Source organism: Vulpes vulpes, chromosome 12, assembly GCF_048418805.1.
Source record: "Vulpes vulpes isolate BD-2025 chromosome 12, VulVul3, whole genome shotgun sequence".
Taxonomy (NCBI): Eukaryota; Metazoa; Chordata; class Mammalia; order Carnivora; family Canidae; genus Vulpes; species Vulpes vulpes.
Genome location: NC_132791.1, coordinates 157,813,965 through 157,830,143, shown reverse-complemented (window position 1 = coordinate 157,830,143; position 16,179 = coordinate 157,813,965). Strand labels below are relative to the sequence as shown.

The window sequence follows — 16,179 nt, the reverse complement described above, 5'->3', positions numbered from 1 at the left end:
CCCTGCTCGTTGGTTGCCCCTGGGAGGGGCCGCGCGGTCACTTCCGCCCGGAGAAAAGATGGCGGCACCAGCGTCGTCGCGCTGGGGTAGTGCCCACGCGCGCCGTTCTTGGTCCGCCTCTTCCCGGAAGAAAGATGGCCGCGGCCTAGGCGAGTCCGGTTAGAGGCGTCACGGGCGCTCGGGTCCCGCTCGGTGGATCCTGAGCGAGGGAAGGGAGGTGGGTGAGTGAGGGCCCCGGGGCAGGGAGGGGGCGGCGGGAGGCCTGCGGACGCACCCTCGGGCCGCTGGATCCTGGGCTCATGTCATCTCTGCCCTCAGCGACGGCTGCCTCCGGGAAACAGGCTGACGATGACCGGTCGGCAAGGGAGCCGGGGGGACCCCGGTGTTTACCGGCGAGGGGACCTCGCTGCCCTAACTGGTGGGACTTGGTGAAGATTTGAAATTGTGCGTGTGAAGACCCTGGCTTCCGGGTCGGCCAGTGTCAGTTGTTACCGACCTTCTCTACGCGACTCCCGAGACCGGTGACGGGGCGTTTAGGTGAAGCGTTTGCGCTTTTAACCGCGAGAGATTGAGGTTCGCCGGAACGGACACCCCAGGGCGGCCGAGAAATGTCGCGTCCGCCGAAGCTGGGAGCCCTGGGGGGTGTTGCCTTCCCTATTCACGTCGCTTCTAGAGGATGGGGATTCCCTGCGCTTTGAAATCCCAGCCTTGGGGTGCCGGGATCAGGGGGTCGGGGTGGGGGGTCAGGTGTCGGGGGTTCGGGTCAGGGGGTCAGGTGTCTGGGTCGGGGGTGGGGGCCTGAGGGTCAGGGGTGCAGGGCCGGCAGAGGGTGAGGAACCCAGCACCTGATGGCATCCTCAGCCACGCTGCTACTTTCCTGCTAAGGAACCTCTGAAGGGAGAAGACAAAGTCTCACTTGGCCTCCTGATATCCGTTTGGTTATTTCGAGGTTGCTTTATCTGCAGAACTAGTGTTCTGCCCTTGAAGATAAGGAAGGAATCGAGTTTGTTCTTTCCGGGAGCAAAGTACAGTCTGCCTGGACCCGATACGTGTTTTTATGGCCACTGTTCAGAGAGGGCTGTATTAATGTCAGGGGCGGTTATCTTGGTGTGCACAGCACTTTTCCGGCAGGCAGGAGCAGGAAAGGACGGCCAGCAGCGGACCCTAGTGACCGCAGGCTTGTGACAGGCTGCATGTCCTCCTGGGCCCCACTGGCGTCTCCACTCAGCATAATCCCCCGGACCCCAAGCTGCTGGTTGGAGCTGTGGGTGCCTTGCCCACAGCGAGTGGGCGAGGTACAGTGGGTGAACACCACTTACTGGGTTCCTCAGGGTCTGTTTATGTAGGGCTCTGCTGGTCTTGAGACACGTACCCCATGTTGTTCCCACAGGCCCTGTGTTTTTTATTGTGCGCTTTTGCAGAACACGGATGTTTTCAGGAACATGTGTGTGCACTGTGGTAGAAACCCCTGTACATGTTCATTCAGCTGTGTGGACAGTGTGACTGCTGCTTGGATGGTGAGGGGCAGGAGGTGTGGCGCTCCAGTGGATGTGACTCAGGGGCAGTCCTGTCACAGAGAACACCCTGGGGCAGCTGGCCAGCCTGCGTGCTTCTGAAGACATTGCAGGCCCCCCCAGACCTGGAGAGAGGGGTGTCTGCTATCCCCTCACAGGAATGAGACAAGTTCAGAGAGTGGGGCCCAGGTGGTGCTCAGGTTGACAGGACTAGCATATAAAGGTGTCAGTTGACAGGTGGATAGTGCCATTCAGGAGTAGGAACATTTGAAAGGAAGCATCAAGTAAGCAAGTGGTGGCATCTGCTCGTGTTGCCGTACCAGCCAGTGGAGCTCGTGTCCCGCACAGTGTGCCCTCAGGCTGTGCTGTGGTGGCTGTGCTGCTGGCCAGCATAGACATCTGCTTGGCCAGGTAGAAGGTCCTGTGCTTCCTGCCATGCCCCAACTTGACTGCAGGTGGCACCCTGGCCTGCTGTGGGTGCCTCCAGGGCCACCAGCCCTGGGCCCTGGGCGCTACTGGGCTTCCCTTTGCTGCCCTGCAAAGACTGCCAGAGGAGGGCAGGGCCTCAGCTGTGCCCGAGGGGACCACCAGGTGTTTGCCAGGTGGACAGACTATGAGGACAGGTTAAGTAAAAGGCCAGAAGGAACTGCTGTTCTTTTGGGAAGTGTGGAGTGTGAAGGTCTGTGAGAAGCTGAGCTAGATGCTGAGCAGGCAGCTGGGCCATGTTCTGGCACCAGCCAGAAGGGAGTTCTAGGTCATTCCAGAAGGGAATCTGGAGGAGCCTGGAAGGGAAAGCAGGTAAGTGGAAGGAGCCAGGTATGGGAAGAGGCTGGGATGGCCAAGTGCTGGGCATGAGTACTTGTGGCCCTGGGATCCTTACTGTGGGGAAGTAGACCGAAGAGTGGCCTTGATTCCTCATTGCCAGGCCCAGGCATACCGAGGATGACAGACTTCCTGTCTTCTTGGTCCTGTGTGAACATGAGCAGGGCTGTGTGTGTGTGTGTGTGTGTGTGTGTATGCTCGTGTTTGTGTACAAGTGTGTACTTGCTGTGTATGTGTGTGCACACCTGCAGGTCATTGAGATGGGAAGGTAGGGAGGGGCTGGTGCCCTGCTGGGTGGTTTGGGCATTTGCTGGCACCAGGCCCTGTCCTCACAGTGCCTCAGACTGGGGTAGGGGGCTTCCTGTTTCACGGTAATAACCGAGGCTGGGGAGGTCAGGTGACTGAGCCAAAGGGACAGAGCTCACAAATGCTGAGTTGGGATTTGGAGAGTGGGTTACCATGACTCTGGGGTCAGTCTCAATACCAGGAGGGATGGAGAAAGACTGTTTTGGGAATAGCCGCTGTGGGCATTGAAAAGGGGTAGGTTTAGTGATGCTGAGTGGCCCTTGAGGTGGGGCAACTTAGACCTGAGTAAGAGAGAGAGATAAGATGCTTCTCCAGCATATTTGGAAAATGAAAAAGTATGTCTAGTATAGATCCATAAACCAAGAATTTCTATATTGTGTTGTAAAGTAAGCGCTGCTTTAGTGAAATATTTGCTGATGCTCCATTGAACATTGGCCATGTCCTCTTTGTGGACTTTTAATTGCATGCCGGGGTCTGGTAGCTGTGGGCTGTTGGCCTTTCACAGTACCTGGGGTGGTGGGAAGGTCGTGACCCAGGCCTCACTAATGACCTGTCCTGTTCCTCTCTCCCCAGCTCCTGGCCGCACTTGCAGGCCATCTCACAGTCCAGACCTGGGTGGCCATGGCATTCAGGCAGGCTCCCCTCTGCGGCCTGGCTCCTCACTGCCTATGGCTCTTGGGGGTCATCCTTTTGATGGATGTGTCTGCCCGGCCTGCCAACCACTCATCTGCTCGGGAGAGAGCAGGCACCAAGGATGAGCCTGAGATCCTACCCCCGGATCACCTGAATGGGGTGAAGCTGGAGATGGATGGACACCTCAACAAGGACTTCCACCAGGAGGTCTTCCTGGGGAAGGACATGGACGGGTTTGAGGAGGATGCAGAGCCACGGAGGAGCAGGCGGAAGCTGATGGTCATCTTTTCTAAGTAGGCACCTGGGCCTGGGCCACAGCTCACACAGGCCATGTGCTGGGGTTCGGCTGATGGTCATCTTTTCTAAGTAGGCACCTGTGGCCTGTGGCCACAGCTCACACAGGCCATGGGCTGGGGTTCGGCTGATGGTCATCTTTTCTAAGTAGGCACCTGTGGCCTGTGGCCACAGCTCACACAGGCCATGTGCTGGGGCTGGGCAGGGCCCACAGATCTCAGGGGGCCTGAGCCTTAGGAGACTCCCTGCCCAGCATAGGCCTGGTGGGTCCCAGACTCCCAGGGTATTGGTGACTGGTGGTCCAGGCACGTTCCAGGACCCAGGATTCGTGGCTCTCGGTTCCAGGAAGGAGACTGAGAGGAGCCCCTCTGAGTGCACACAGGTGTCACACAGGCTGGGGACACACGTCCAGAGGGCACAGGACCTGGTGGCTTTGGAGCCTCCAAGAGAGTGGAGGGGCTTCATGGCCAGGGCATGAGCCCGGGAAGAGGCCCTTGGTAGTTGGACCTGGACTCTGTTCCCTGAGCCTCTCAGCCTCAGCGTCCTCATCTATGGAAGGGAGCATTGAGAGCCCTGCTTCCTTGGTGTGTGGAGAACAAAGTCTTGGCATATGCTGGGTGCTGTTTATTCCTAGGGTAGGGTGAAATGAGGTGGAGAACAGATAGGAGGGTAGCAGGGCTGAGTGGGTAGTGCAGTAACTTGGAAGAGGCTGGGGTGTGCTGAGGGGGTGGTGGGTTTTACCACTGGGTAGGTGGGAGAGGACTAAGCAGGTGGAGGTGAGAGAGGGTGGGGCGAGTGCAAGGCTCCTACAAGCAGAGCAGAGATGTCGGGTATACCAGTTACCAAGTGGAGTTGAGGAGGAGCATCCAGCAAGCGTGAGTGTGTCCTCGGCCAAGTCTGGGCACCAGGTGAGAGATCTGGAGAGAGGACCATGGCCAGACCAGGGCCTGTGGGGTTCAGAGGTCAGGAGAAAGGAGGAGCAACTAGGAGGCTCTAGGGGGAAAGGGTGATGCTTCCTTGGACAGCCCCCTCTGGGGCTGAGTTGGAGGAACTGGTGACTCTGCCCTTGATGAAATGTGCTAAAGCCTCGTCTAGTATCCAGGTTTTACTGTGAAGTCTTCTGTTTCCTGTGAGCAGAGGAAAACTGGAGACCAAGCCACCAGGGAGCAGGTGGCTCCTTCTTTGTCAGATGGAGGCAAACCCACACAAGGCAGCGAGATTGCAGTGCTTGTTCTGTGTCTCCATGATGCCCTGATGGGGTTTCCCTGGATAGGTATTGGCGAGAGAGGTGGATCCCATCAGCTGGGGGCGGCTGGAAGGCCTGTGGATGGTGGGCTGGCCGAGACCGAGTGGGAGACAGGTGGGCGCTGGACCGACACCAGACTGGGTAATCTGTTCATGATTTGGCTGGCTAACGTCGAGGTCCCTGGCCTCTCCCCAGGACTCTGTTGGGAGCATCCCTCCCCACACTGGGAGCCACCTTCCGGCAGCGTGCCGAGGGTGGTCTGCACCACTCACTGGGCCACGGGCCAGCTGTGTGCCCGCAGGTAGCCTTTGGGCTAAAAACACTGGGCAAGGACATCTACTCGGACCTGCCCTGGGCTTCCTTGGGAGAGGGTGGCTTCACCCTGGACCCCAAGATACCTGTGGAACCTCAAACCTGTGAATATTGTGTCCGTTAGAACATCTTCCCATCAGACAGACTCAAACTCAGCTGTTGAGCCAACAGCATGTTCTCACTGGGCTGCTTCTGGGCCTTAGAGCCCTTGGCACTTTTGTGTGTTGGGGGGCCCAGGGCTCTTGGAGGAAGGGGCCATGAGAGGGCCTCGAGAGACCAGGCAGGGCCTCTTAGACAGGTGACGGCAATGGGGCAGAATCCAAAGAGGGTGAGATGCTGCCCAGAGACTGCGCCAGGAGCAGGCGCCTGACACTGGAGCAAGGGGTGCAGTCGGGAGGCAGGGTGTTTTCCTGCCATGCTTATGTTTTCAATGTTGAAGGTTCGTTGTTTACCTGATTGGAACATAGCTGGGTATCATGACAGAGCACAGAGCAGGAGCCAAAAATTCAGCAATGAGCCTGGGACTGTGGGGGCTGGGGGTGTGTCTGGAGCCCCACCTGGATCTCACACCTGTCAGGGCTCTGAGGTCCAGGTGTGCAGATGTCTGTGCGCAGGCAGGGAGCAGGCTTAATGCCAGACCTCACCTGGGCCTCTTCTTCCTGGGCACCTGCTGCCCTCTGCACGGAGTCTCGAGGGGCCCTGCAGGTGGAGAGGTGCGCGCTTGCTCAGAGGGGTAGCAATGCTAAGAACACATTCCCTGGAAGTGGAGAAAATGGGACCAGTAAGCCGTGTTGCCAGCGGGAAGATGGGGGTTGCCTTGCAAGCTGCTTGCTTTTCAGTCTTCCTGAGGTGTGTGGCTGTAGCTGTCCACAGGAGGTATTTTTGTTATGCATCACTTATTTTGCAGGGTCACAGGTGGGGAGCACCTCACTCTACTCACCACCACTTGCCACTGTGGTTTCCACACTGACTTCCATCTATGGCCACTCCTCCTTCAAGAGGCCACATGGCACAAGACTGTGGCGTCTGGCTTTTTGTCAGCTGCTGCCTCACTGGCCCCCTGCCCGAGTTATACGTGGTCTCAAGGACCTGGTTTTGATGAATGTAATCCTGTTACAACATTCATTCATTCATTCATTCATTGGAGACACAGAGAGAGAGAGAGAGAATGGCAGAGACACAGGCAGAGGGAGAAGCAGGCTCCATGCAGGGAGCCTGACGCGGGACTCGATCCCGGGTCTCCGGGGCCACACCCTGGGTTGAAGGCAGGTGCCAAACCGCTGAGCCATCCAGGGGTCCCCTGTCACAACATTAAAAAATAATTAATTTATTTATTAGAAAAAGAACACAGACACCTGCACATATGCATTTGGGGGTGATGAGGGGAAGTGGGGGAGAGAATCTCCGCACTGAGCACAGAGCCTGACATGGCACTCGATCCCACGACCCTGAAATCATGACCTAAGCCGAAATCAGGAATCGAGTGCTTAATTGACTGATCCACTCAGGCACCCCACCACAATATTTCTTAAATAAGATTTTTATCTTGGAATAATATTAGATTTACAGAAAAGTGGCAAAGATAGCCAGTTCTCCCTTATACTGACCTTTAGGTAACCACAGTGCACTTGTCAAAACTAAGAATCAGCAGGGCTATTCCTGTTGCCCACACTCCAGCTTTCAGGTTCCACTCTGTTTCCCATTGTCCCTTGTCCATTCAGGGGACAGGGACTCTGAGTGTCACAGGTCCTCTGTCCCCTCTGGGATGTGGTGGTGTCTCTCTCTTACTCTTTCATGACCTTGACAGTTTTGGGGAGGACTGCACAGTTGTGGGGTCCCTCATTTGGGGTTTGTTTGCTGTGCTTTCTGGTGCTGAGAGTGGGGTTGGGGTTTGGGAAAGAATACCCCAGAGGTGAGGTGGCCCTCTTGTCACATCCCGTTAGTGGGTAGTTGGCATCTGTAGGACAGTTCGGGACACGTTGGCCTGGTCACCTGGTCCAGGTGGTGTCTGCCAAGTGTGTCCCTGTCCCTCCTGTCTTCTTTGGGAGCCACTCAGTGAGACAGTTGCCCTCCAGCGGGGTGGGGAGGGGAGCCACCATATGATTTGGATTTCTGTGGGGAGCATTTCTGTCTCCCCGTACGTTGACTTATCACTCATTTCCTTCTGTCAGCTGGGACTCCTGGACATTTGTTGTACACTTTGGGTAGGATCCAGCACTGCGCTGGTCTGCCGCTCGCATTATTCCCACTTGGCGGTGGGGAGTCCTTCCATTTGTTTGTTTTGGGGGCACTTCCTTACTTGCTGGCACTACCAGGTGCTCCAGGGGCAACTCTCCAGGGAGCCCTGGCTTCTTTTATTGCAGGACGGTGGGTAGAAGCCCAGATCTGGGCACTGGTTCTGTGCATTACTGCTGGGGTTGCTTCCTGGGGCCCTCCTGGTGGGCAGGGCTAGATGATGTGTGTGAACATAGGTGTGTTAACACATGCACACACATACTAGTCTGCACACGTGTGTATGAGCCAGTTCATACACTGAGTGTGTGCTGATGCATGCACACACATGTACGCACACTTGCATCTGTATTTGCTTCTCCATTTAGCCATCTGTACCCCCGTATGGAACATGACTCTGCTCTGGCTTCATAGCTCTGGCCCCATGTGTCTGGGTGTGTAGATTTGGGTTGGCGATGCCGCCTGTTTTGAGCAAGGGCCGAGTCTGTCCTCCCCTGGTGGCCCCCAGACTACTGGGGAAGTGGTGCTGATCTGCTGCTACAGAGTAGACCACCAGTCTTCCCTGCCACCCCTAGTGTCCCCTGACACTTCTGGCGTCACTGTTGGGTAGAATGTGTCCCTGTTCATGGCAGTGAAGTCCCGCTGGCCATCCTTTGGTCCCGGGTTCTGGAGACCTCGTCTGATGTTGCTTGTCTGGCCACAGGGTTGATGTGAATACTGACCGGAAGATCAGCGCCAAGGAGATGCAGCACTGGATCATGGAGAAAACGGCAGAGCACTTCCAGGAGGCCATCGAGGAGAGCAAGGTGCACTTCCATGCTGTGGACCCTGATGGCGACGGTATGGTGACCTCATCCTGACTCCATGGGCTGGAGGCTGCCAGGGGAGGGCAGTGTGTAGGGGCAGAGGAGGTGAGGCCGTAGTGCTCGATTGTGCTGGCCCCAAGACAGACCCATGGCTCATGCATCCCCTGCAGGTGAGGATGGGGGTGTGGGGCACGGGCCTGGCTTTGGGGTGTGCTGTGGCCACTTCAGTGCTTCTGTACTTGCCTGCAGCCTGGGGATACTGGAAGATGTCTGCAAACAATCACATACCTCTTCCCAAAACTGTCCATTTTGGATCGGTCTTATCTTCTAGGGCGTGTGTCATGGGACGAGTATAAGGTGAAGTTTTTGGTGAGCAAAGGCCACAATGAGCGAGAAATTGCGGAGAAGATAAAGAATGGGGAGGAGCTGAAAGTCGACGAGGAGAGTGAGTGCCTGGGCCCTGTGGCATGCCTAGAGGGAGGCCTCTAGCCGGGCAGGCCATGGGGGCAGCAGGCGGCCTCCCATAGGTTTTTGCTGGGGAGGTCTGTGGACCAGGACAGGGTCCGTGATGGTGGAGGGAGGATCCTCACAGCCCTCACTGCATCCCGTTTGGGGCCCCTGCCGAGTTTTGGCTTGTTGCTTGTTGCGTCCTGTTCTTCCTCCACGCAGTGAGTCAGCATCCCACCCTTGTCCTATCGTGTCTTCTCTTGGTGATGTGTGTTTGAAAGTTTCTCTGCAGCATGTTTGCACCCATGACTTGGTCCCTGTTTGTCATGTGCCCACCCGTCCCCCGCCTCGCTCTGTGAGGGCTGCTGCTGCTGCGGCCCCTGGGCTGTGGCTGTCCCCTGCTGCTGGGTCTTCAGGGGGACCGTGAGCACTCTTGTCTGTGCCAGTGTTTGTGGTTAGGGGCCCAGACCCCTCTGTCCTCTGTTGGGTGGCAGTCATGCCTTCTTTCTGTTTGTATTTTCCCTGTTCATCCTTCACCTGATTCTTTGCCTTCCTTGCTGGCAAGCAGGGAAGTGACTGGCCTTTTTGTGCTAATCTCTGTCCTGCGGTCTTGCTATGATGGCGTAGTGGTTTTAGGACTTTAGTTAGTTCTCTCAGATTTCTCTACAGGTGACAGTGACATCAGCGAACACAGTTTGTTTCCTCTTTCCCAATCTGTATACATCCTGCCTCCTCCTCTTACCATATTTCTTGGGACTTCAGGACCATGCTGGAGAGCATTGGTGATGGGGCACTTTTTCCTTTTTCTGATCTCAGAGGAAGTGTTAAGTTTCTCCCCATTAAACTGGTGTGAGCTGCAGGTTTTCTGTAGGTGTTCTTTGCTAGAGAAAATCCTCCTCTGTTCCTAGTTTGCTGAGAGTTTGGATCATGAATGACTGTTGGATTTTGTGTCATTTTTGTCTGTTGATCTGATCATACAAGTTTTCTTCTTCAGCTGTTGATGTGATGACCACGGTAATTGATTTCCAGATGTTGAAATGGTACTGGCCTTGTGTACCTGGGATGAGTCCCACTTGGTCATGGTCTATAATTCTTCTTACATGTTTTTGGGTTTAATTTGCTGGTCTTTTGTGGGGCATGTTTGCATGAGACACACTGGTCTGTAGTTCCCTTTTCTGTTGGTGTCTGAGCCCCCAGCCTTTGGGCTGTCCCGTGGGGGCTGCCTGTTACAGGCACCCTGTCCATGTGTCTCATACGTTTGTTTTTCCTGCTTCATCTGACCGTGGTGCATATGTAACTTAGAAGAGCCTCAGGTTAAGCAGCACCAGATCCTTTTCCTGAGCAGCACGGAGGCTCCTGGACACCCTTGGACACTGGCTGGCCTTTCCCCATTCCTGGGGCGCCATCCAGAATTTCATTTCTGTTCTTCTTAAAGCATGTACCTTGGATGTGATTTTTTTTTTTTTAATTTTTATTTATTTATGATAGTCACACACACACACACACACAGAGAGAGGCAGAGACATAGGCAGAGGGAGAAGCAGGCTCCATGCACCGGGAGCCCGACGTGGGACTTGATCCCGGGTCTCCAGGATCGCGCCCTGGGCCAAAGGCAGGCGCCAAACCGCTGTGCCACCCAGGGATCCCGATTATTTTTTTTTTTTTTTTTTTTTTTTCCGATTATTTTTTTTGAAATGGCAGTTTGCCTTTTTCATGTCTGTTTCTGTGTTGTTTCCATGGTTTGTCCTGGGGTTCCACTGTCCCCTGAAGAGTGTATTTAGAGGCCTCTAGGGGTCCTGGGGGGAGGAGAGGGCTCTGTCCTCCTGCTGGTGTTGGCGATTTGACACCAGCGTCTGGGTGGCTGCTGGGGTGCAGGGAGCCGGCCCCCTGTCTCGCCTGCTCTTGGGATCTGGTCTATCTGCAACGCCTTTCCCTCAGGTGTGTCTGGGGTCAGGACCTGTCCTTCAGGGACATGGGCTCTGCTGCCTAAGCCTGCCTGTCAATTCTTTCATTTCAGCACGTGTCCCTTCTTTAGTTTGGAGGGGATGAGCAGGTGAGGGACATCAGAAGTGAGGAGCAGTGTTGAGGGTGTGGGATGCCAGGGAGCACAGGTGGGGGCTGAGAGGTAGGCTCAAGAGTTCCCATGTGGCAGCGTGTCTCCTCAGGGATGCTTGGCACATGCACGTGGGCTTGCTGGGGGGCTGCTATCCCCAGGTACCACACATGGGGGCCTGCCCAGGTCAGTGCCAGGCCTCCCTCCAGCCTCTGGCGCTGCTGGCATCGCTGCTTGTGTGTCTGACCTCTGCTGTGGTGTTGGGTTCAGCACCCCTTAAATCCCCAGTTGACCTCATGGTACAGCTGCTCACAGACTCTGTACCTGTCCCCACGCCTCTTGTCCCAATGCAGAGCAGGCGAGAACATGTCGTCACTCCCACCTTTCTTCAGGTGTATTTGCCATTAAAAGTAGGTCACCACGGGATCTTCTGTCATAGAAGGTGCTGGGGCTCGAGATGACGGGTGCTGTGTGGGATGCAGCCATGGCCTGGCTCCTGGTGATGGCAGTGAGGGCCCAGACAGATCTCCACGCCCAAACTCTTCCTGCTTGCCTGGCCTACGCCACTCTCTTGGAAGACTGGGACAGTCATGGAGCCTGTGGAGCTTCAGGCTGGGCTCTAGGCCTCCCACGGAGGGAGAAGGGGGACTGTGGTGAGAGGCTGTGGGGGATGCTTGAGTCATACCTGGAAGCTGGGTTTTCCTCCAGAGCCCTACCCACCATATTCGCGCACGTGAAAGAGATAGAAGGGAATAAGGTCGCGCTTTGTTCCTGTGGGTGCGTGGCGGGGGCGGGTCCGCCTACATCGTGCTTTCCATTTCTCCCAAGGAGCAAACAGCAGCAGCAGTAGCTGAGGGTGGGGCCTGCAGGAGGGCGTCTGTGCCTGTGTGTGTTGGGGGTGTGTGTTGGGGGTCGGCACCCATATTTGGGGGGTTTGTGTCACGAGCCTCTGCATCTGTACCTCGTGGGATCTGTGTCTGCATCTTGGGAGGGTTTGTGTCTGTCTGGGGGGCTCTGCACTGTGTGCGTCCTGAGGGCTAAGCTCTCCTTGGGGTGCTGAGCCCCTGGCCTCATGCACCACTGTGTCCTGGGCCAGCCTTGCCCATCTAGGCAGCACATCTCAGAGCTGCTCAGGTGCGTGCAGGTGTCCTGGGTGCTGGGTCCTCACAGGTCGGCCTTTCCCAGCACAGGAAGTCCTAGAGAACCTGAAGGATCGCTGGTATCAGGCGGACAACCCCCCTTCAGACCTGCTTCTGACGGAGGATGAATTCCTGTCGTTTCTGCACCCTGAGCACAGCCGTGGCATGCTCAAGTTCATGGTCAAAGAGATTGTCCGGGACCTGGGTGAGGCCTGGCCTGTGGCCCATCCTGAGGGGGTGGTGAGGCTGAGGGGGTTGGCACTGCCCTGCTGGTGGCTGGGCTGGACGGCAGGGTCCGTGGTGCACCTGCAGCCAGTCGTCCTGGCAGCGGTGGCCCTGGGGGTTTGGAGGCTGTGTGGCCACACAGCGGTAAGAGATGGTCAGGCCTTGTCCTGCACCATCTGGCCTCCGCTAGGCTCCTGAGCGGGTCAGGTGTTTTGCTTTAGGCTAAAATTTAACACATGGAACATTTGGCAATGAACCTGTTTGGTTGACTTCCCTTGGATGGGCCTGGGTGGTCCCATGCCCACTTGAGGGCCAAGCATCCCCTCCCCTATCCCACAGACCAGGACGGTGACAAGCAGCTCTCACTGCCTGAGTTCATCTCTCTGCCCGTGGGCACGGTAGAGAATCAGCAGGGCCAGGACATTGATGACAGTTGGGTCAGAGACCGAAAAAAAGAGTTTGAGGAATTGATCGACGCCAACCATGACGGGATCGTGACCATGGCGGAACTGGAGGTGAGCGCAGGCGCTTGGGGGGCATCTCCCACCCCCAAGGTGGGGCCCAAGTCCCCAGGCTTCCAGGTGTGCCCGAGGAAGGGGCTATGGTGATGAGAAGGCAGTGTTGGTTGTGGGGGCACCTGGAGGTAGGCTCCCTGTGGTGGGGGGGGATCCACCTGCCAGTGTGGTCACCTCTGTTGTTCAGATGAGATTTGAGCAGAAAAGCAGGCAGCTCAGTCAGGTACTGTACCTGCCTCCAGGTCAAGGTGCTTGGGATGTCTTGGCCTCTCTTGGCTCCAAGGAGCTGCTCCCCAATGGGCAGCTGGCTGAATGCTGGGGCGCTGGGGGCCACAGGCGGTGTTGGAATCCACCATCTTCCCCTGAAGTGTTTTCGCCGGTGTCGTGTAGGTGCTGTGTGGGCTTGTTTTTCCCCGTTGCTGGATGACTCATTCACTTTACGCCAGAATTCTCTGATCCCTGTTGATAGCTGGCGGGCGCAGCTGGTTGAGTCTGTGTCTGTGCCTGTGTCCGGGTATCATGTAGATCTGTGGGCAGGTCCCTGGTGGCCACTCAAGGCAGGGCTTCCTTCCTCCCTATCCCTAACCCTTCCCTTCTGTTAGGTGTCCTGACAAAGGTGGAGGTGGTAAGTCTTGGGTGCCCACACAGGTGAAGGCTGCCTGGCCCTGAGCCACTTCCAGCCTGGTGTCTGCCTTCCAGAACATGCTCATCTGTCCTTGCTGCTTCTGTACTGTCAGCCAGTGGGGTGTTTTGCATAAGGAGCGGCTCTCTGCTGGTTTTAGGGTCAGAGGTCAGGCCCTGATGCTGGTTCCCTGAGGGAGCATCCAGTGGGGCGGGGTGTCTGTCCTAGGGGCTCTCAGGCCCGTCACTGAGTGTGGACCTGCGGCGCTGTAGTGAAGAGGACACTCGGGGCGTGGGCAGCTGGGCAGGGCCGTGGCAGCCAGGGTCTGCAGTGGCCCTGTGCTTGGAACCATTGTAGGACTACATGGACCCCATGAACGAGTATAATGCCCTAAACGAGGCCAAGCAGATGATCGCCATCGCCGATGAGAACCAGAACCACCACCTAGAGCCTGAGGAGGTCCTCAAGTACAGCGAGTTCTTCACGGGCAGCAAACTGATGGACTATGCCCGGAATGTGCATGAGGAGTTCTGAGCCCACCCCACCTGCCACCTGCCCTGCGCACCTCGGCCCCCTGGCGCCTCCTAAAAGCCCCCCTTACTGTGGCCCCGACAGCTGTGGCTCCAGGCTTACTGAAGATGTGCTTGAACGGGCCCAAATCCCCGAGGTGCAGTTGTGGGCTGGCCACCCTCCATGCACGGAGTCCCACAGGACAGTGCGGCTTACTTCTGAGAACTGACTGCATCAAGGCGCCGCAGCCTCACCTTATCTGTGGGGAGCAACGCAGTTCCTGCCGTTTCCTTGAAGACCAAGAAGTGATCATAGTATTAGAATGAGCTCTGCTGAGAGCTCTTGGCCGGCCTCTGGGGGGTGCCTGCCCCTTCCCGGGGTGCTGGGGAGGGGCCGCCACAATGTTTAGTTTCCAAAAACACAAACGCTTGTGACGAGAATCTCATTAATGTACTTTAAATTACAGTTGCTTTTTTCTCCTAGCTTCATTTTTTTGTTGAAAAAAAAAAATCCCATAAAATGATTTTGAACGTTTGTGGCTAGGTGGCTTCCACTTACTGCTTTTGAGGTGGGTGGTTTGGTGAGAACAGAGGGTTTGGTCAGGCTCCTGCCAGGGCAGGTGCGGGAAGGACCAGGCCCCGGATGTGTTTAGTGATGGGGAGGCCCACAGGTACGTGGGAAAGGGCTCTCACAGGATGCTGAGGGTCTGGGCTACGGATTCAAAATCAGGAGCCTGGAACCTGGGTGAGACCCCCTGGGAGGAGCTGGGGTGGAGAGGGGGAAGGTCTGAGGACAAACCCTGAGAGCAGGGGCTAGGGGGAGAACACAGAGGTCCTAGGTTGGCTGTGGGGGATGCAGCAGAGCCATCAGGGGGCCGGAGTCTCACGGAGCCTGTGCTGGGGCTGGGGGCCCAAGAGCCTGGGTCCCACCAGGCCTGGATTTCTCATGCTTGCTTTCCCAGGTCCTTTGTGGTGGTCAGTGTGCCCAGTGTTCGTCTGGCATGTGGGGACAGAGGGCACTGAGCTGTGAGGGGTTTAACTGAGGGTCTCTGACCCCACGTGCCTCCCAGCTGCTGCCTTGAGTCCCTGCCCCGACCCTCCCCACCTCCTTGTTGGTCATCCCCTCAGGAGCCCTGAGCTGTGATTTTGTGGCACCTTAGTGGATAGCTTACCCAGCCAGTGGGTCTGCTTGAGCCTTAGAGGGCCCTGTTCGGGCGGGGGCTCCAGCCAAGTGGGCAGAGGGGCTTCCTTGAGCTGCCCCTGTGACCCGCCCTTGCCACAGGGACCTGCTTCCGAGCAGCGTGGGGTGGGGCCGTTGCAGAGGAACAGAGGCGCAGTGACACCTGTGCTGGTTTCCAGGCAAACAAGAGGAAAGACTTCAGAGAGGACGAGAGTGCGTGGTGGGAGGGGGTCCCCGCAGCCAGGCCCACATGGCTGAGCCGGCAGCAAGCAGATGTGTGGTGCTCAGCAAAAGTGTGGGCTGTGCCGGGGGGGTCAGCTGGGACCCCAGGGTAGAGGGTGAGCATGCGCATGACATGCAGTTGGCCATCTGTGCTGCGTGGGTCACAGTGGACAGATGCCCAGTCATGTGGGCCCAGTGTGCAGGGCCTCAGGCAGTGGGGACCACCCAGCAGGTGGCCCCAGAGGAGGAGAGGAACCCTAGAGCAGAGCACAGCCTGCCGGACTCCCAAGTTAGCTCAATCTCAGAGGCCACGGTTTGTCAGTTTAAAAAAATAAGATGTTTCTCAGCATCTGTGGAGGGGGGAGCACATGCCCACGCACCAGGCTGCCTGACCCTGGACCCTCGACCCCCTCCCTGTGTGGCTCTTTGGCCGCTGGTGGAGCCTGCCTCTCTCTCTGCCCCCTAGTCAGGGTGCCTGGGATATCTCAGCCTCCCCTGGCTCCAAGGAGCCGCTCCCCAGTGGGCAGGTGGCTGTTGGGCCATGGCTTCCTGCGTGGCGGCCTTGCCAGCACAGCCCGGGAGGAATTTCCCCAGGTGGGCTGGGACGGAGCTTTCTCACCTGTCCTCGGGGAAGGGGATTTCCAGCCTCTACCTCTGCCCGCGGGAGGCTGCCCTCCCCGAGGAGGCCCTCTGCCTCACACTTTTTAAATTAACTGTTGAATGCTTAATTTCATCTCAAGATTATGATTTGGAAGGTAACAAAAGTGACACTGTGTAGCCTCCCCTGCCCCCAGGGCACCCAGTGATATCGGAGAGAGTGCGTGTAAGAGAGGACGCGTGCACATGTATGTGCCTGTGTGTGCACATGTGTGTGTGTGTGTGTGTGATGTGTTTTTCTCCTTTTACACACCACAGTGGTCCTGCGCATGGCCTCCCCACCTGCCTTGGAACTGCCAGGTCCATGTCCAAGGATGCCAAGGGCTCCGTGGGACCATCCAGTGGGTCGCCCCAGTCTTTGCTGCCCTGTGGGTGCTGTAGAGACACCCTCAGCCCAGGGTGGGTTTAGAGTGGGGCAGGCTTGGCCACCAGAGGGGACACAGCC

The 16,179-nt window shown here is 56.9% G+C and overlaps 1 protein-coding gene across 4 annotated transcripts; it reads left to right on the top strand.

The window, feature by feature from the left end:
• Positions 1-26: 26 nt before the first annotated feature.
• SDF4 (stromal cell derived factor 4) lies at positions 27-14,210 on the top strand. Of its 4 annotated transcripts, none has more exons than XM_072731013.1 (8): positions 105-217; positions 319-537; positions 3,216-3,568; positions 8,063-8,199; positions 8,497-8,610; positions 11,851-12,009; positions 12,369-12,544; positions 13,524-14,210. In XM_072731013.1, the coding sequence occupies exons 3-8, from the start codon at positions 3,264-3,266 to the stop codon at positions 13,698-13,700; spliced, it is 1,068 nt and encodes a 355-aa protein (XP_072587114.1). In that variant the 5' UTR covers positions 105-217; positions 319-537; positions 3,216-3,263; the 3' UTR covers positions 13,701-14,210. The 4 variants fall into 4 exon arrangements, with proteins under 4 accessions (XP_025862877.1, XP_025862878.1, XP_072587114.1 ...); XM_072731014.1 differs by having other exon boundaries at positions 105-221; XM_026007092.2 differs by lacking the exon at positions 319-537 and having other exon boundaries at positions 27-217.
• Positions 14,211-16,179: the final 1,969 nt, after the last annotated feature.